The following is a 19,571-nucleotide window of genomic DNA, read 5'->3' as shown; positions in this document are numbered from 1 at the left end:
ACCAAACCAAACAAGGCCATGGGGGCTGTTCGGCTTTTCTTACCAAACCAAACAAGGCCATGGGCGCTGTTCGGCTGATTTAAAAGCCGGCTGATTTCGACTAATTTAATAGTACCATGTGAAAAAAAAAATCAAAACAAGTCGAAATAAACCGGGAAAAAAAAGAATGCGGCCAAAGGCATGGCAGTTTGGCACGGGCGCACAAAGGCAGAGCGGCCAGGGGCGCCACCCCACGGCTTCTTCGTTCAGCAAAGGGCGTTTCTTTTTTTGAAATAAAACAAAGGGCGTTTCTACTGTCAACCAGAGAGGGCAACGACATCTAAAAGGAGAAACTAAGGCCCTCCACAGCGCCCAAATAGGATAGAGAAATTTAGAGCGTCGCTCGTACCACTGCAACATGCGATGCTATTTCTATGGCCGTGTTTGGTTAAATTCCATAAAATTATTGTAGCACATTTGACCACTAATTTAGAGTATCAAATGAAGCCTAATTACAAAACCACCTCCACAACCCACTGTGTAAATCGCGAGACGAATCTAATGAGGTCTTTGACCGCGCGATTAGAGGTTGGTTACTGTAGTATCACTGTAGCAAATCATTAATTAATTGCCGTCATTAGATTCATCGCGAAAAGTACACCCGTCCCTAAAAATTTTTTAGAAATAGACTTCATTCAGTACTCCATGCATACGAGATTTTCTTCTCGAAAAACGTGCCGAAAAATTTTCTACCGTAACCAAACACCAAACACGGCCTATGTGATGCCTGAAAAAACTGGAGCGGAGCAAGTTCCTGCACCGGTGCCCAAATCTTTAAAAATGATTCTTCTACTGTTGTGGTGCAAATCACTGAGTGCGCTCAGTACAGCCATTTAGTATTTTATTTGCTGCCTCCTCACTCGAGAAGAGTTTCTATGGCCTATTTTATTTGACGTGGGCCCTACAACTTCATATAGCTGCGGTGCCAAAATCTTTACACACTGTAGCATGTAGACTTGATGCTTATTTTCTCTTTGTGAGACCCGCTATATTTTGTGGCTTCACTCCACATTGTGGAGGGCCTAAGCTCCTTTGGATCCATGATCCGTCTCGTAGCGCTAACAGCAAAGTTACGTTACTTTTGGAGATGGTCGGCAGGGAATGAACAAAAGTTGGCGCAAAAGAAAGCCCAGATAGGCATCCGATGGCCAACCAACATCCCAATTCCCAACCGACCATTAGAAACCCCTCAGCTTCGAGCGACTCACTTCTGCTGACCCCAGGATTGCACAACTTTACCAAGGCGATCATGAAATGCAACTAAGACTGTCAAGATGGTCGAAGTTACAAGTTACGTCTTTCCAAAAATAATGCTTGCACCAGTTTAGGGCTGGGTTCTAACCTTCGTGCCAACTTGCAAGGCACGTGAAATTGGAGTACCGCGGCGAATTTTACCGTGTTGCTTTTCCCATGCTAGTTGGGCAGCTTTTGCAGCAGCTTTTGCCATTGCCAGGATTCCTTCCGTCTTGTGGTGAGAGAAGAGAAGAGGCCAGTGTGCCAGAAAGCTCATCTGTTTTACCTGGTGGTTCCTTCAATGAGGCACGGCAACGGCAATCGAATACGGCCATACCACATTCGCATGGCTGTTGCCACGAGTGGGTCGGGTGCACAGGCACAGCGCAACTTCCACGAAGCACCGTGCCATGTCCGGATCCTCTCTCAGTCTCAGCTACCTAGCCACATTTGTATCCCATGCGACCGTAACCTCGCCGGCCGGACAAGTTACTTTTGGTCTTTTGGATGTTGCATTCTTCGGGGAACCGAGGGAAAATTGTTGCAAAACGCATGATCATGGTGACAGAAAAAAAAAAGGTATACACAGCATAGCCTGGCGATTCTGTACAGTGGCAGCATATGTTTTTCTATTTGGCAGGAGTATAAAAAACGATTTTTACTCCAGTCATCTTATATTTAGCAAAGGGTCTGTGGACGGTTCTTCCGTTGACGTGATGGAAAAGGACAAGTCCTCCGTCTTGGCCTCTTGGGGGGCCTAATCGATCCCCTCTAATTTTCCCCTTTTTGGGAAAATATCAAATAATTTTTACGATAAAAAAATCCATCGCTATGGACAAATTCAATGGGCCAATGGCACATCATTTTGGAGGAGGAGAAGACAACGCGTACGTGACGGCCCAAGGAAATTATGATAGTCCGGCCCAATTCACCAGAATAAAACAGCCCAAGACAGCGTAGTCGTACGGGCGGCCGGCCCATCATTCCATCTCATCCAACTTGCAAACCGCCCACGCGTCCGCCTCGTCGTCGCTGGAGACAAAGATCCCGCCGGCCCCCCCTGGATCTCACCAGCGCGCCGGCGGCTAACCGTAGTGCCGCCGTGAATCGTGATCCTTCTTAAGCCCACAGGTTCGGCCATCCACTCGTCCGATCATCCCCCAGCGCCGCTTATTCCCATCCCAGTTGTCCCCTCCCCTGATTTTCGCCTCCGATTGCCGGTGCACCTCGTCCCAGCTGCTCCCTCCCCCGATCCTGACCTCCATCTCTCACGATTCGTGCTCCGTGCTCGTGGTGTCGAGGAAGCGCATGCAGGGTTAACCTAATGGATCTGATGCCCTGCAGGCTAGCACGGCAGGAACTAGGGGAGGTCAGGGACAATCACAAACTGAAAAGCTCGGATCGTTATTCAGAGAAGAGAGGCCAGGTCATGAACTAATCTTCTGAGATATGGGGAAGTTTCACGTTCAGACACATCCTGCAGAGAATCCAGTAACTGCATGTGACAGAACGGTGAAGTTTTCAGGCGAAACTAAGCTAACTGATCAAATTCCTAAACTTGCATTTCGCGCTGTTCCTGACAACAAGTCATCAGAACTTGCCGTGAGCAATTAGCCAAGACTTTTCTATCCGATTCAGTAGCCAAAGTACGCTGTTAACTGTTAATGGATTCAGTTTTGGATCTCCAACACCTTGGCTAAAAGCATCAATGCATCATGAAACAAGCATGATAAAGTACCACTCATTAGCTCTAGCTAGGCATTGGAAGCATCACTGGCAAGTATGAAATACTTTCTCCGTACACGCATCAAGCCAGAGAATCAACGGGGAGTAATCATAGAAGTATATGGTGCAAACACTCAACAACTCAATCCTAACACAATGCCTACTATATGTCCAAAAGAATGAATCCAGAAAATCCATATAACATTGAAGATGGGGAAGCTAAGCTGAACCCTGTGCTTTAACATGGTCAGAACTTTTCAATTCTCACCAGAAGAGCATCAAACCACCTGAGACAGCAAGGGCCAAATAAGCAAGGACGCTGACACCGACTTGATATGATGAATTCTTCTCGTCTGCCTTCGCCTTTGCGCTCGCTGCTTTCCCTGAGGTTGGGCTGGGAGCGACATCAGAGGCCTTGGCATCTGGGGCAGGAGCAGGGGCTGGAGCGAGTGGGGGGTTGCTCTTGAAGATCTGCATTGGCAGGAGAACCTTGTTGACCTCGTACACTGCAACCGGGCGGGTTGAGTACACACTGCTGCTGATCTTTGGATTGGACCACATCGACTTCACTTGGATGGTGCCCATGTCGTAGGTGAGGTTCAGAGTGTATTGTGAGCCAGCGCAGGTGGCCACCGGGTTGAGGGTGCTCAGCTTGTTGAACTCAGCCAGAGAGTAGTACTTGGGGAGCGCATGGTACAGGAGCAGGGACTTGAGCTGGTCCTGGGTGAGGTTGGCAAATGTGGTCTTCTTCAGTGCAGCGAAGGCTGAGTCCTTGGGAACAAAGATGGTGATGCCCTCCTTGGTGTTGTTTGCCTGGTTCTGGAAGGTCTCAATGACATTGGTCTTTTGCAGGTACTCCAGGAAGGTGTGGAATGGGCCGGCCACACTGAAGAGATCAGCAAGGTCCACATGGTGCGGCGCAGGTGCTGGTGCCGGAGCTGGTGGAAGAACTGAGGTCGCTGGAGCAGGAGGACTCTTCTGAGCAGTTGCTGGTGAGGAGAGCACAATGGCTAGCATGGCCACGGTAAATATTCTAGCTTTTAACTCCATCTTAAAATCTGACTGCCTTCACTTCACTGTATCAATTCCCTGGAGTCATGCAAGAACAGGGAAGCATTAGACGTTGCATATATCATCATACTTTCTTTTTCTTTATAAAATCTAAATAACTAAATTATCAGTTTTTCAGGTTTGCAAATTCTGAACTGACTAGCTGCAAACATAAGCAAAAAAAAAAAAGGTAGACACAGAGAGCAAGTACTGAGAGGTGCTAGTCAGTTATGAAGATCTAAATTGATATTTCTATTCTGAACTGGCAGGATGGTAACTAAATTCTTCAAATTCAAACAATCGCTAGTAATTTTCATACATGGAAGGAATATTTAGTTTTGATTTTAAGGAGTGTGGACATGAACAATAATCTCAACTACCACAACCTAAAGATTTAACACTAGAAATCAAACCGAGGCAAAAGAACTAGGCTTTTCCGGATCTGAAACGCCAAATTGGTGTTCAGATCCTTGCTGTACAGATTTGAGATCAGTAGGAGTGAGCACAATTTGAAAGAATAATTGATACTTCCTTTCCCTATCACCAACAAAGACAAATGTAGGTGCCAAAAAAGAACATTAAGACCCGATCTGGCCAATTGACCAGCATTATAGAACTGCCAGATGCCACCTACCAAATCAAAAGGCGACATAAACTAACACAGAGCCGAACAGTACTATCTCCTGCAGATCTCCGCGGCATGAAAGAGCCGAAATCTGAAGAAGCCCCCAAAACTAAACAGTACAGAGCTTCATACCAAAACTTCTAACATTTGCGTCAGCTTGAAGGGAACGGAACACAGAACACCAGGAAGATCTGCTCTTCCTCGGGTCAGGAACTGAGGAACCAGATCCAACTGCAACCGCACGGCGCACTAGGCCCCTAGCACAGCACACTGAACTCTAAGCGCCTCTAGTCTAGGAAGAAAACCTCCAAATTGCAGGACATGTAGGCCAAGAAAAGCATAATCTTTGAGCATTGCAACATGGCGTTCGATTGCAGAGCGGAAGACAGGTTGAGAAGGAGACTGACCTGAGCAGAGCCAGAGCAGAGGAAGGCCCAGCAGCCGAGCAGGACGGAGGGAGGAATGGATGTGGGTGGTAGGATGGGAGGAGTTAAAGAGAGAGTGTTTATAAAAGGGGGTGCGTGTGGGGATGGAGTAAAAGATAATGAGACCATGGGAGGGTGGCACCTTGGCTTGGCGGTACCTGGTGGTGAGGAGGAAGAGGGCAAGAGGCTGAGCAGAAGGTGTTGCCGGCTTGCCGCACCCTGTGACCCACATGCCACCTCGGCACCTCTCACTCTCATGCTTTCCTCAAGCCAAAGAGGTGAACTGCACAGCACCATAAAAGAGAGCCAGGTAGGAGCTAGCTGCCATTTCTGATTTTCTGTCCTGACCTGAGTGACTCGCTCATGATTAGTGGTGGTATTAGCGTCCATAAGCTACAATGAGACGGTGCTAGCTTTGCAATGCTTGCAAGTGAGGATGTCTTTGGCTTTTTAACCAAGCTGCTTAGAAGTACACTAGTGAAGAGATTTCTTTTGAGGAATTTCCCAATGTGATCACCTTTGCTTTAGCGCAAATAACAGGAGAAAGAGCTGGAATGTGGTGATCCAAGAAAAGGGTGTGAGAAGCTCATGTGATGTACTGACAAAAGCACAACTAATATGCCCTTTTGGCCTTTTCTTCTGTTGGACAGGATTCATTTCCTCCAGCCTTTCCAGTGTCACTGTGCCCAACACTACCGGCTCATTTTTAAAGCAGGATTACCAGAAGATTTCCACGAGATGATGTGACAATCACACTGGCTCTCCAGTTTCCATGGGAGCAGAGGCGCGGAGCAGAAGCTTGCGATGCTGCTCCAGTTCCAGTGATTGCTCTGCGAGAGTTTTGTGGCATGTGAATGTCTGAACGGAAGCTTCGGTTTCTGAATGCCGCACATGTTTGGTGGCCACAGGTAACAAGCCTTCTGCTGTGCTATCCGCCGAGTTCATCATACCCGCAAAAATGTACAGCTGATATTCACATTTTTTGTTTTCTTTTCGTATTTTTTAGTCTACATGACAAGTGCAGGTCGGTCTGAAACTCTGAATTGCGTTTTTCTTAACTGTTGCTTCGAATAATGGTACTGCAGGAAAAGGACTGAACAGGATCGAGGTGTACCAAGCCTGATGTGATTACGTGAGGACGCGGCCAATGTGGTGCGAGAGGGTGATGGAGAACTGGAGGATGCGGCGACGCCTGCAGTGTCGGTGGGACGAGACGAGAGACGAGACGACCTGTTCCTGCAGCTCAGCTCGTGCCCCGCCACTGTCCTTAGCTTAATTGAGCACCTTCTCGAGGGGAATGCAGAATAATCAAAGGCTGTCGCGGTTGTTGGTGAAGGAAGCCCTGATCATGAGAGCGGCGCTGTCAGGCTGGCTCGTTCAACTGGGCGGGCTCCCCGAGCAGAATCACGGTTCGCCAAGAACTCGTGCTGCTTTTACATCCGTGATCCAACAAAGGATCACTGGAGCGGCATGATTAAAAGGCCGTGTATGTTTTACAAAGCAGACACTCATGAGAAAATTACTGCGAGCGCATATGTTTGGGTGAATTTCAGGTTTTTGAAATTGAGAATGCGGTTGTGGCCTCTGTATTGCTGCTGCATACTGAACTTGCCCCGTCAAATTTGGACTCAGTGTGCGCGACAGCTTGTTCACGCATCAGCAGAAACCTGAACTTGCACGTCGTGTTTCTTGAGGCCGCTGAACTTGTTCACGCATCGTCAAGTTCAGTTCATGACACTGCCACTTTGCAAGTAAGATGAATGCTTTGTGTTAGCTTCGGTCCGAAGAAAACAAAGCATAGTGGAGTGCCAACTGGGTTATACTATCATGAATTCATGATCTCCATTAATAACACATGGTACCACTCACTTCTTTTTTCCGACAACTTATCTTAAAAAAAATCCCCGGCTGCTGATCTTGTGGACCACTTCAAGAGCGGAGGCCTAGGTTCTCGGGCCTCTTGCTCATTTGACCTGACCAAACTGCAGGGTTTTGTTTTACTATGCAGGTTGCTGGTTGACCGTTGATCTGCAATGCCCTGCAAACTGCACATTCTCTTTTGCGCCTCCTTGGCTCTTGCCTTGCGTTCCTGTCCTGTCGGTGCTGCGAAAACATCACCACCTCTCCTACCAAAAAAAAAAACACACACACACACACACACAAGGTCCGTCTGAAACCACCATCTCATCTTCTTCTCTGAACAAGAAATCCTTTTATTTCAAGCTCGCTCGTGTCGCGCCCATGCATGTGGCGAGTGGGCCCGGCCGATCAGCGCGCCGCGCTTGCGCCATCGAAGGAGAATCTCGCCGCGGAGACGTCGCTTGCGCGCAATCATTTGGCCCGGGCCCGGGCCGCGGCCGGCGGCCGGCGACCGGAGAACCACCGGAGCGGAGCGTGAAAGCGAGCGCCGCCCGGCCGGGACGCGAGAGACGGACGGACGGGGGGAGGGAACCTGAAGTCCGGCCGGCGAAGCCGACGCACATGAGGCGGGGCGCCGCCCCGCCGCGCCGTGCGCTGGGGCTTTGCGGGCGGCGCGTCGCCGTCCGGAAGCCCGGTCGATCCATGCGCATCCGTGGAAGCGAGGAGAAAGCAAGGTGCCGATAGGCCTGATGTGATGCTAGCATGGTCTCCCGTGCAAGGCATGCCTCGTGTCGCCATCCTTGGCTGCCACGTCACTGCTGCGCGTGACGAGGATGGCTGGACTTGCCCTCGGGTCTCGTGAGCACCGAGCCACCGACACGCGCGCGATCGGGCATCCGGATCCGGTCGTTTGGGTGTGCTGGTTGCCAGTGCGACAGGATACGGAGGTCCTGTTTGCTTTGTGCTATTTTAGAACTGTTAACTTTGACTATTAACTAGAGGTATTAAATAAATACAGTTTGTAAAAGTAATTCCACAACCTCTGTGCTAAGAACCATGAAGAATTTAATTATGCCTTTGACCGCGCAATTTAGAGGATGATTACTGTAGTACCACTGTAGCTAATCATTAATTAATTATCGTTATTAGATTCGTCGCTAAAAAATTACACACATTTCTACAAAATTTTTGTAAATAAATTTTATTTAGCACTTCATGCATGCAAAAGAAATTCGTGCTACAGATTCGATGGGCCTGCCGCTGGTGTTTTGTTTGTTTGGGTCACAAGCTAGCTGGCAGGCCGGAAGTCTTGTGGCGACGAGGTCGGCCCAGCACGGCCTACCATATTTTTGTTGGGAAAAGTTCAGTTTTCTGAATCAGAGATTCAGGTACTTGCTGTTTTGCTTGCGCGTACGTCACGTGCTTGCTCGGCGGAGCACCTGGGGCGGCAGAGGACCAGCCGGCGGCGGTGGGACGGCATCGGCTGCTGCGACGGGGCCGTCCCGGCGGGGCCGGGGCTCACGCCCTTCGCCGTGCGGTTCGAGTGGAACGGCACCGGCACGGGAGGCACTGGCGGACTTAAACACTAAACGAGAGGGGGCCAACCTATATAATTTAACACTAAATATTTATGAATAATAATAAATTACTATTTATTTAGTGGAAATTGTGTTAAGTCAAGGGGTCATGGCCCCTTTGGTCTCCACTGAGCTCCGCCACTGACGGGAGGTGGTGGCAGCGGCAGCTCGCTGTGGATCGCGTCGGAGGCGAGCGTGGCCGCGGTGGAGTAGGAGTGGTGGAGCCGCAAGGACAACCTGTTCAAGCTCAAGATGTCGTCGCTTCTCGCCCTGGGGCGAGCGAGCGAGATGGTCGTCCCGGTGGACTGGGCGTTCGACAACTCGTCGACGTGCGCGGAAGCGGCGGCGAGGCCCGACTTCGGCTGCGCTAGCAAGCACAGCGCGAGTGCGTCAGCTCCACGGGCAGCGCCTACGGCTACGTCTGCCAGTGCCGCCATGGCTACCAGGGCAAAAGTTGCCCTGCACACGTGTTCACTCTTCAGTCCAGATCAGAATATGTAGCATAAAAAATATTTGAAACTAAATTACTCTGAAAGTTGTTCGCTGAACAATTAACTTAGTTTTATTCTGTTCGCAAAAAAAACTTAGTTTTATTCTGATTATATCCATAGGGACAATCTTTGCTATGGGGCTTGGAATTGGTATTTTCCTTTTGCTCTTGGTTCTTGCCACTGTCTTCGCAACCAAAAGTCTCAAGGATCAAAAGCTAAGAAGACGAAGGAACGTTTTTTCAAGCAAAACAGGGGTTTGTTGCTCCAGCAATTGGTGGACAAAGACATTGCTGAAAGGATGATTTTCAGCTTTGTCACAGCCCAGGAAAAAAAATCCCACGCGCGGGCCCGCTTGTCAGCCTCCCCTTCCCTCTCTCTGTTTTGCTCGCGGCGCGCCGCACGCACACGTCGTCGCCGCCTGTCAACTCCGGGCAACGCGCCAGCCATCCCTGGCTTCCGTGCCAACCCCTCCCTCCTCTCATCGCCCTCTTCTTATCCGCGCACGACCGGCCCCCGCTCCCCCTCAAACCCTAGCCCGCTCCCCTCCTCCATTGCCGCCGCCCCCGAGCTCTGCTCGCCGCCCGCCGCCGCGATTCGCCCGCTCCGGTGAGCCGTGACTCAATCCCTCGTGCGGGGAGCGTCTCCTCCCGCCCCTCGTTCGATTTCGCTCCTAACCCGGCCCCTTCTCCCTCCCTGCAGGGCCGCCAGCGAGCGCCTTCGCCCGCCGCCGCCTCTGCTTGCCGCACCGCCGCCTCGCCGCCGTTCCCCGCCGTCCAAGCCCCCGGTGAGGCTCGCCGCCTCCACCCCTTCCCCATGCGCACCTCCCCTTCCCCGCTCTGGCTCCGCCTCGCGCCGCCGCCGCTCGCCGTCGCCGCACACGCGCGTGCGTGCGCGCATCGCGCAACGCGCGACGTCGTGGCCGCGCCTAGCGCGCCGTGGCCGCGCCTTGCCGCGGGTCAAGGCCCCTGGTCGGCCTTGACTCGGGCTGGTGGGCCGCTGGCCAGCGGGCCCCACCCGTCAGCGCCTGCGGGTGCGGGATCTGGGTGCACCTAGCGATTTAGCTAGGGTTTTCTTAGGGTTTATATTTCTGCAATCTTGCAAAATCCATAGAAATTCATGTATAGCTCCAAAAATTGTGAAACTTGTTTTGTTGGATTCCTCTATCTGAGATCTACTTAGGAAAAATATTGTTTTGCATGTTACCTTGCTATAGATTTATCTATAGTTTTATCTTGCAAAAGTGAGTTTATTGCTTGGTTATTTGAGTATTGCTAGAAAAATATCAAACTAAATTTTTTTAGACTCCTTGTGAGGTGTAGTTTTCAGTGGCGCAACTTGTTCATATTCTTATTTGATGTTTATCAAAGTTTTAGCTTGTTTTCTTATGCTTTGTCTGAAAATGATTTAATATAGAACTTCTTGCTGGAAAGTGAGAAAATAGTGAAACCAATTTTGTTAGCCTTGTGTTCCTGCCTAGTTTCCATGATAATTTTCTTGGATTTGTTTAGTTCAGTTTGCATTCCTTTCCCGATTTACCTTGTTTAGAGTGGCTGAAAATTGATCTATTTATGATTTCTTATAGGAAAATGCTTTTGCTGCAAAACCAATTTTCTTGAGTTCTTTTCAATGTTTTTGGCATGCTCAAATTGTTTCATGATTTATGCTTGTTGTTTAGTTCATTTCTTAATTTTTGCATCGCATTCATGCATTTTAGTGACCGAGTCGTCGGAGGTCGAACCCGTGGAACCCACCGAGTCCGTGGAGCCCGAACCCGGAATCCCGTTTGTGGTCGAGTCTGAAGTTAACGCAGGCAAGCAGCTAAGCATATTCCTTGCACCTATCTAATCTATTTTAGTTTAGCTATTACACCTGGGTATTGTTGGGCTATATATGTATAGTATGTATGTATTGCATTTTTGTACCTCCTTTGATGCACTATCCTTCCTTGAATTGTTAACCATGTCCTTGCCACATGTTAGTTTGTTAATTACTTAATCTGACTAGATGCTTAGCCCTGCTTAGAGTACTTCTTTCGCTCGCTAAACAGGAATGGTTGGGAGGATCACTTTTACCAGTTACCCTTGATCGCACAGTTTCGGTTGGGTTGTTAAGAGGTTGGTAGTATCGAGATTCGAGTGGAATGGTAGGGCCTAGTGAATGGAGTCACATGGGCATAGTCCGCTTGGATCGTTTAAGGACCGTTCGTGGATGACGTCGGCTTTGAGCACCTTTCCGTGCTACCACATATCCAATATAATGGTACGGATAAGCCAATTACCTTCCTTGACTTGATCATTGATGTACAGTCCTAGATACGTGGCCAAGGGCTATGCAAAGAGGCTTAGAGGTGTCCCCGGGTGGACCTATGTGTAGGAAAGTTTAGAGATGTCCCCGGTGGAAACTAAGTCTCTACGCGTAAGCTAGGTGTGAAGATTTCAATGATCGAGCCATGTTGGGAACGGTTGACGCGAGTACCCTCTTATCCAACTTTAGCGGGTTGGGTGAGTCGCATGGTCCTTGCGTCGTGTGGGTAAAGTAGTACACCCTTGCAAGGTTATAATCAATTCGAATTGCTGCGCTCTCGGTTATGAGCAAGCTCTTTGTCCGTTGAACTCTTCGTAGAAAGTTTCGGTTATGATGGAAATGGTTCATGGCACCTCTGTGCCTCTTTGTGATGTATACTCTTAATGTACTAAAATTGTGTAGGGGTTTGGGCAACACTAATGAATTCTGATAGGTGATAGTGTAGAGAGCTAATGCTTATGCAATAATTGCTTAACCTTAAAGCTTTTACTTGAGCCAATGCATGATCCTTGCTTATGTAACCGCATAAGTCTTGCGAGTACCTTTTGTACTCAGGTTGCTTTCTAAACCTAGTTACAGGTGAGCTGGAAGTGGTGTTCGGCCACTTCTACCCCGCTGATCCAAACGCGGGGGAAGAGTAGGTCGTGGTGGCTGTAATGATGTCCTTGAGCAAGGCGTCATTACTTTAGTAAGTCTTTATCGTAATCGAGTTTCGTGAGAGCATGTAAATGCAATAAACTTTATGTTTCTGTTTAATATGTCTTTCGTGAGCCCAAGGCTTGTAAGTGAAGTTTGAAACCCACCTATATTGAACTTGTAATATTAAGTGTGTAAAACTGCTCTTTGTGGATCATCGGCAATGTACGCGCTTGTATAACGGTACGTGTGGTTAATCCTGGGCATGTGGTAAACACGTACCGGGACTACCGGGTTTGCTCTCGTTCTAGGTGATTTGTGTTGATTAAGTGCCTCTAAGGTGTGGATTAGCGCGTGGCGTGTCGAGAGACGGACACGTGCTATCCCTCAACTTAAAAGATTAATCAATAATTTTACCTAAACCGAGTGCAAATTGGGCGGTTCTCACAAGCTTGGAGGAGCTTGAGAAGTCCACAAACAAGTTTGACAAACCTCGCATCTTGGGTGGTGGAGGGCATGGTATATAAAGGAATACTAGCCTCTAACCAGCATGTCGTTGCCATTAAAAGGTCCAAACGAGTGATCCAAAAGGAAATTGATGGATATTTATAAATGAGGTTGCTATCCTTTATCAAACCAATCACCGGAATGTGGTGAAGCTTTATGGATGTTGTCTTGAGAAAGAAGTTCCACTTCTGGTTTATGAGTTTATGCCCATCTCCATGTTGATATAGCCCTCTATCTCTTCCATGGCAAGATCGCTTGAGAATAGCATTTGAAGTTGCTAGTTCCTTGTCATATATTCAGTCTGCGGCTTCAACATCAATCGTCCATAGGGATATCAAGACCAGCAATATATTGCTTGACGATCGCTTAATAGCAAAAGTGTCAGATTTTGGTGCATCTAGAGGAATTCCTATTGAGAGATCTGGACTCACCACTGCCATACTTTTGTGTGGATTGGATGTTGTGAAACTATTTGGTCAAGCATATGCAGTTGAACAAGACTTCCTCCATAGCTGCATGGCTAAAAAAGTAAGAAAAAAAAAACTTCACTTTCCCAAAGCACCAAGGCATGAAGCCATATCAGATTTAGGCCTTGTTTAGTTCGCGAAATTTTTTGTATTTCGGTACTGTAGTATTTTCGTTGTTATTTGGCGATTAATATCCAATTCTAGACTAATTATGTTTAAAAGATTCATGTCGTCGTTTACAGCTGTGTAATGAGTTATTTTTTCAACTGTATTTAATGTGTCATGCATGTGTCCGAAGATTCGTCTTAACATGCTCTCGAGTGTAGTGTTCCTCGACATCAATGGCCCCTTGTCGTTATCCTCAATGATACGGTCCCACCTGCCACCGCCTCCGTATAATTGTGTATCCTCAACAATACTGTCCTTCCTCCCATCAAGTCTGGAAAAAGGGCACGAAATGAGTGTCAGCACAGTTAATATAAGTCAATAGTTATTTGCAATTATGATATTTGACAAAGACACATGTGACTGTTAAATTTAACTACCAGTAATTGTGTTGCTCAAAGTTATACAATATTATCTCTAATTTTCTCGAGCAAATAAATTATGTGTATAACTCTACGAAATATCAGAATAACACTGAAACATCAAGCCATCTTAGCAGTTAACACTACATATATTAGTAAGGGTCCGTTCTATTTATGTTGTTTTGACATCATAGCCAATATTGTCACTGTAGCATCGAAACATCACAAGAGTTACAGTTCATAGTAACGAATTCAGTTAGTAACGTTAACTGACTTCTTTGCAAAGCACTGAATCAAACAGCACCCCAAATTGTTCCATGAGTAACAAACAAAAGTAAGACAGTTGAGTATAGGAGATAAAAAAAGTGACAGGCAGACGAACTGAATTACCCCACGTCGCAGATATTGCTTCACCATCCAGATAGGCACTGTTTCAATACAAAACATGAGTCCCTTATTCCTATAGGGTCAGAGACAAGGATTCACGTTAGCTTGGATTTAAGGGAGAGGGGAAAAAACTCGTTTTCCTCAGCAGTACCATTTAGCACAAGGAAAATTCAACCCCTCAAAATAACCTGTGAAAACTAAACAAAAAGGCAGACAGAGTTGATTTCTTGACTTATTAGTTATTACCAATATTTGCGATCGCAACAAGCAAAGATATGATGGATGAGTGTATGGGGGCTCGGCGGTGGTCTTTGGCAAATGTCTCCATCACTGGCTGGTGTCCAGATACCAGTACCTAAGTCGTATTGCTCAAAACGACTCAGCCCTACAAAACCAGGATCGCCAGGCAACCTGTGCCAGCAGATGATAGAGTTAGGCGCAATGGAAGCAAGGCTGTTGCTCCCCTTGCTAGGTGAGACCGAGACACAGAGACAACGTTCATTGACGAACAAGGCGTTGTCTCCAATGCTTGGTACAGGCTCCATCTTTCCTCTGACCAGGTCTGCAAATCGAAAGACTACCAGCCTTGAACAAGATGCATCACTGTAGGCAACTACCAAGAGCTCCGAGCCACATTCTACAAAGTTCAGCATGCGACTAATTTTCTCCATTGGGCATTCGGCAATCTTCTCTGGCAGTGGAAGATGAGACGGTCCCTCGTTGGCGTTTGGGCATGGTGGATTAATCTTGTAGATTTTTACCATACGCATGCGAAGAATGGGCTGCAATGCGTAGAGTTTGCCTTGGAACGACACGGGTTTGATCAAAGGCTTGAGATTCCAGGCGGAGAGAGTCCACCTCTGGTCGCCGGTGGTGGCGTGGGCTACACGGTGCACGAGACGGAGGGCCAGCATGACGGTGATGGCCCCGGTGGAGCTGACGGTGATGGAAGCGCAAAAACTCATGAGTTTGCCGCGCTGATTTAGCTCGCCGTAGCGGTTGGGTTCCATCCTAAGTTGCACGGATACGGATACGCGTATCGATATCGGAAGGATACAGATACGCGGATACTCCAATTTCCCAAAAAACCCGATATGCGGATACGTTTAATATTTTAAAAAATAAAATAAAAAGAAATAATGCAGGTCTAAACTTAAAACTGATAGCAATAAAACCTCACAATTAACTACTTAAGTGTACTATTATTACAGAACAGTAGGTCTGAAGGTCTCAAATATAGTAGTCTCAAATTTAGGAAAAGCAATAAAAGGCATTCAGCCTATTCAGGTTTGCAATTCATGCAGCAGCAAGTTCCTATTCCTCATTTGTCTAATTGTCTTCCACAACATCAACCTCCTGAGCATCCAAACCAAAAGTCACAGCTTGCAATTCAGGTTCATCAAGGGACAGGTCAGCCACTTCAAGAATGCCAATACCACCAAGTGAATCAAAAGAATCCCCTCCTACATCCCACATCCTTGTCTCTCCTGACTTGTATGCTTCAGTTCTTCTTGACAGATGCCTCAGATTTGAGTGCACAAAGACCAAATCTTCTGCACGCTCTGGAGTTAAGGCATTTCTCTTGACACTATGGACAAAGCTATAGGTGCTCCAGTTTCTTTCACAACAAGAAGATGAGGCTGGTTGGCTAAGCAATTTCATGGCCAAACTCATCAATAAGGGAGCAGATTGTCCATGATTTGTCCACCAAGTCATAGGGGAAACAACCCATCTATCATGGATTGAGTCAGGATCATTAAATTCTTCTGAACAACTAGAGAATCTTGAGTACTCTTCTTTTACTTTAGCCAACTCTTCTTGCATGGGAAAGAACTTCTTAAAGCAAACCATCCTCATTTTTGATACCTCTTTATCCTTGTGGGGTGGTTCACGGCCAACACCTTCTTCAAGCCACTTTTTGCTATAGTATCTGCAATATGGCATTATGATTTTAGTGAATGAAATCAATAATATCTGCAACTGCAATGGTAGTTTGTAGTTTTGTACCTTGGATTAAGTGAATGAGCTAAACAATGAAGTGGATTATTTCCTTTTGTCCACCTAGCAATCAATATGTCATAAATAACTGAGTACAAGTCTGATGATTCATCTTCTTGCTTGCCCTCATATCGATATATAACTTTCTTCACTTTCTCTATCATTGAATCCCACATCTCATAAACTAAGTGAAGACATGGAGTGTCGGTATCTGTTATACGAATCATTTCATATATAGGAGTAGTAATCCTAAGAATGAAGTCCACCTTATCCCACCATACATCACTAAGTATCAAGTCCTTGACAATTTGGGCTGTTGGAGTTGGAGAATCATCTCTGACTTCTCTGTACACACTCCATCTGTCACTAATCACCATTTATTGGAGGGCTGTTTTTACATCAACAAACCGCTTCAACATACATACAACAGAGGCAAATCTTGTTTCAGCAATAGAAAGTAACTTCAAACGGCTGAACTGATTGAACATTGAAAGCCGCATGCCATGATTCATTATGAAATTCTTTATCAGAGCAGCCTCAGTTTTAACATCATGCATAAATTCAAGTTCCCTCCAAACAACCATTTCTTCATCAGAAGGGTTGTCTCGTATTTTAGGTTCACATATACTTTTCAAAGCAAGATTGAGGGTATGCACAACACATGGTGTCCAAAATATGTTGTCATACTCAGATTCTATTATGAGACCAGCACCTTTGCAATTTGCAGCATTGTCTGTAATGATTTGCACTACATTTTGTCGACCTACTTCTTCAATTATACCCTTCAACTTTTCAGCAATGTATTCTTTTGATTTGTACTCACCTTCACAATTATCAGCCCTCAAGAACATAGGTGCCTTGTCAGAAACAACAACAAAATTGATGATTGGTCGCCTCTGAGGATCTGACCAACCATCAGAGCAGATTGTGACTCCCTTCTCAGCCCATGTGCTCTTTGTGCTGTCCAACAAAGTCTCTAGGTGCCTCCTTTCTTGCTTCAGAAGTCCCTCCCTAGCTCTGTTGTAACCAGGAATCAAATAACCTTGCATGTTGCGGCTGCAAGCAAAGGCAAAGGCTTCTCGAAGGTATGGATTTCTCAGAAAATTGAAAGATACCCCTCCAGAATAAATTGCTCTACAAATTAAAGCATCCAAGTGCTTACGGTCTTCTAATGCCCAAGCTTTTTCCAATGCAGAAACAGACCCCCTCTTGTTCCTCTTGTTGGTGTCAGCAGTATTGCTTGAGGAAGGAGCAGTAGGCAAAGAAACAGTTCTTGTCTTCGATCTTTCCACCAAATCCTTGCACCTTTCAACTTCCTTCCTCATGTCACTAAGCATTTCATATGTAACATTAGGACATTTACTTATTCCCAGTCTTCCCTTCTGCAGCAAATGAGCTTCAACTCTAGTGTAACTACTCAGTTTTTCCATTGTACAATACTTGCAGCGCCATAAAGTATTTCCTCCACCAGTTTTAGCCTTCTCCAGAATGGTGACATGATCCCAAAGTGGAGCCTTGATGTCTATTGTGTGTGTGGCTTCAGATCCTATGCTAGCACTAGCACTTGCACTTGCACCTGCACTAGCACTACTCATATTTGGGGATGCCATCTACTGCATACAAGCAATCAAGCAACAAGAAGTCACTAACTGCGCGTCTGCACTGCAGAAATATAATAGATCGAGAATGGGGACAGGAAGACGAAGTGGGGAGCAAAGAAATCAAGCAACAAGCGGCCACGAACTGAAGAAGAAGAGGAGATCGAGAACGGGGAAGAGGATTAGCTCACGGGAGTTCGCTGGAGCTTGGATCCGTATCGCAGGGGCGGAAGCTCGTCGTTGGCGGCCGGCGGGTGAGAAGCGACGGAGGCTCGTCGCTGGTGAGCCGACGCGGAGGCACGTCGCCAGTGGCCGGCGGCCGGCGAGCAAAGGCGGAGGCTCGTCACCAGGCGAGCAGGGGCAGAAGCTCGTTGTTGGCGGCCGGCGGGTGAGAAGGGACGGAGGCTCGTCGCCGGTGGCCGGCGGCCGGCGAGCGGAGGCTCGTCCCCAGGCGGAGATGCGGCGCGAGGAGGTTAGGGCGTCAGGGCGTCGGGGAGTGCGGTAGGTTGGGCGTCGGGGAGATAAGGAGCCTTCTTAGTGGGCTGGGCCGTATCCTCAGGCCCGATACGTATCGGCCCACGTATCCAATAATCGCGAAAATAATAATAATTCGGATACTCGGAGGATACGTATCCATCGCGTATCCGGTACGTATCCGTATCCGATACGTATCGGATACGCGATACGCTACTAAACTGACGTATCCGTGCAACAGAGGTTCCATCTGCGGCAGGAGGGATGCCAGCGGCGGGAGGTTGGCGACGTCGCCGGTGAAGGGGTGGAGAACGCGGATGGCGGTGTCGCGGTCGCGGTGCAGGAGGAGGAGGCCGTCGACCGAGTCGAGGACGACGTGGTCGCTCAGGAGCGGGAGGTGGGCGCGGGAGAAGGCGCCGGTGGAGAGGTTGAAGAAGCGCACGAAGCCGCCGAGGTCGGGGTGGCCGGGGGTAGAGGCCGTGGCCCTCCGGCAGCATCATCCATCGGCGCGGGTGGAAGCGCGGGTCGAGGACGCCGCGGCCGCGGGGGGCGGCGGTGCTGGCGCTCCAGTGGGCGCAGACGGCGCGGAGCCGCACGTAGTCCTGCAGGTCGCCGGCCAGCACCCGCCACCCGATCAGCTCCACCAGGTCCCGGTCCAGCGACGCCCAATCCGGGGACGCCTCGCCGGCGTCGTCGCTGCGCGCGAGGCGGCGGAGCTTGCTGCGCGGAGTCATGGGCGGGCGGCGTTCTGGGACCGAGATCGGCAGATCGATCCGGTCCACGAAATCTCTCGCTGCCCTTTGGTGGGTTTGGGATCGGAAACAATGATGTCAAAATTTATGGGGATCAGATGGATGGGAACTAGAGTTGACATCGCCGGACTCTCCAACGCGCCACACAAGCTTGTCAGGCAGCAGCCGCGCTTCAGCAGGACGGTGTGGCCGTGGCTTCGACGCGTCCTGCTGCCGGCACGACGGCAGCCACGCCTAGAGCACGACGGCGCCGTCCTCCGTCTCGGACGAGGCCGGCGGCGATTCCACGCGCTGGGGAGCATTTGCCGGACCAGGAACGTTCTCCGAATCCGGCCCAGATTGACCTAACGGCCTGGATCTCCAGCCGGACCGAATCCGGCCCAGACTGGCCTGCGAACCTTTTCACAACTCTCTAAGTTTCCGGCCTGTAACCAGGCAAAGTTTTACCAGATTTTTATATATTTTTATAATAAAATATTTTTTTATAACAATAATAAAATAATTTCTCTTCCATGATGCACGCACGCACCTTCTCGGTGGGTTCACCGTTCCCGTTTATATTGAGAAGGACGTGGGCAGAGGCGGGCCAAGTATGTATTAAAAGTATTTAGTTGAATACCTATTATTATTTTGGATAAATTTTTTTTGTATATGTAGTATATTTTCTAAAGTATATGAAGAGAAAACGAAATATGAGCAATATATCGGCACAATAGGCTTGAATCAGTGAAGGTGCCCACCACTCGCCCACCCCACCCCACCCACCTCGCCTGTGCCCACTGCCCAAATCTCCCTCACCCGCTCGGCCCATCCCACTTGCCCGGTCGACAACCATCACCCGCCCAGGCTCGCCGCTCGCAACCGGAACCCTAGGCTGCCGCCGGCACGCGGCACAG

The 19,571-nt window shown here is 48.3% G+C and overlaps 2 protein-coding genes, 1 long non-coding RNA gene and 1 pseudogene across 5 annotated transcripts; 1 reads left to right on the top strand and 3 right to left on the bottom strand.

The window, feature by feature from the left end:
- Window positions 1-3,046: 3,046 nt before the first annotated feature.
- LOC120712756 (fasciclin-like arabinogalactan protein 7) lies at window positions 3,047-5,245 on the bottom strand. 2 transcript variants are annotated; one of them, XM_039998622.1, is made up of 3 exons: window positions 5,080-5,231; window positions 4,818-4,929; window positions 3,047-4,086 (listed from the first exon to the last, which is right to left on the bottom strand). In XM_039998622.1, exon 3 carries the CDS (start codon window positions 4,045-4,047, stop codon window positions 3,262-3,264), a length of 786 nt encoding a protein of 261 aa, XP_039854556.1. In that variant the 5' UTR covers window positions 4,048-4,086; window positions 4,818-4,929; window positions 5,080-5,231; the 3' UTR covers window positions 3,047-3,261. The 2 variants fall into 2 exon arrangements, with proteins under 2 accessions (XP_039854556.1, XP_039854555.1); XM_039998621.1 differs by lacking the exon at window positions 4,818-4,929 and having other exon boundaries at window positions 5,080-5,245.
- A 52-nt stretch (window positions 5,246-5,297) lies between these two features.
- Window positions 5,298-6,852, top strand: LOC120712758. The gene is made up of 2 exons (XR_005691008.1): window positions 5,298-6,005; window positions 6,183-6,852. It is a non-coding gene; the product is annotated as an uncharacterized LOC120712758 (long non-coding RNA).
- Window positions 6,853-14,078: 7,226 nt separating this feature from the next.
- On the bottom strand, window positions 14,079-18,957 carry LOC120712754 (annotated as a pseudogene).
- Window positions 14,871-17,852, bottom strand: LOC120712755. Of its 2 annotated transcripts, none has more exons than XM_039998620.1 (2): window positions 15,861-17,848; window positions 14,871-15,783 (listed from the first exon to the last, which is right to left on the bottom strand). In XM_039998620.1, the coding sequence occupies exons 1-2, from the start codon at window positions 16,226-16,228 to the stop codon at window positions 15,183-15,185; spliced, it is 969 nt and encodes a 322-aa protein (XP_039854554.1). In that variant the 5' UTR covers window positions 16,229-17,848; the 3' UTR covers window positions 14,871-15,182. The 2 variants fall into 2 exon arrangements, 1 of the variants encoding a protein (XP_039854554.1); XR_005691007.1 differs by having other exon boundaries at window positions 15,387-15,783; window positions 15,861-17,852.
- Window positions 18,958-19,571: the final 614 nt, after the last annotated feature.

Source organism: Panicum virgatum, chromosome 6K (genome assembly GCF_016808335.1).
Source record: "Panicum virgatum strain AP13 chromosome 6K, P.virgatum_v5, whole genome shotgun sequence".
Lineage (NCBI taxonomy): Eukaryota > Viridiplantae > Streptophyta > Magnoliopsida > Poales > Poaceae > Panicum > Panicum virgatum.
Note: the sequence above shows the minus strand (reverse complement) of the source record. Positions and strands in the feature narration are given on the sequence as shown.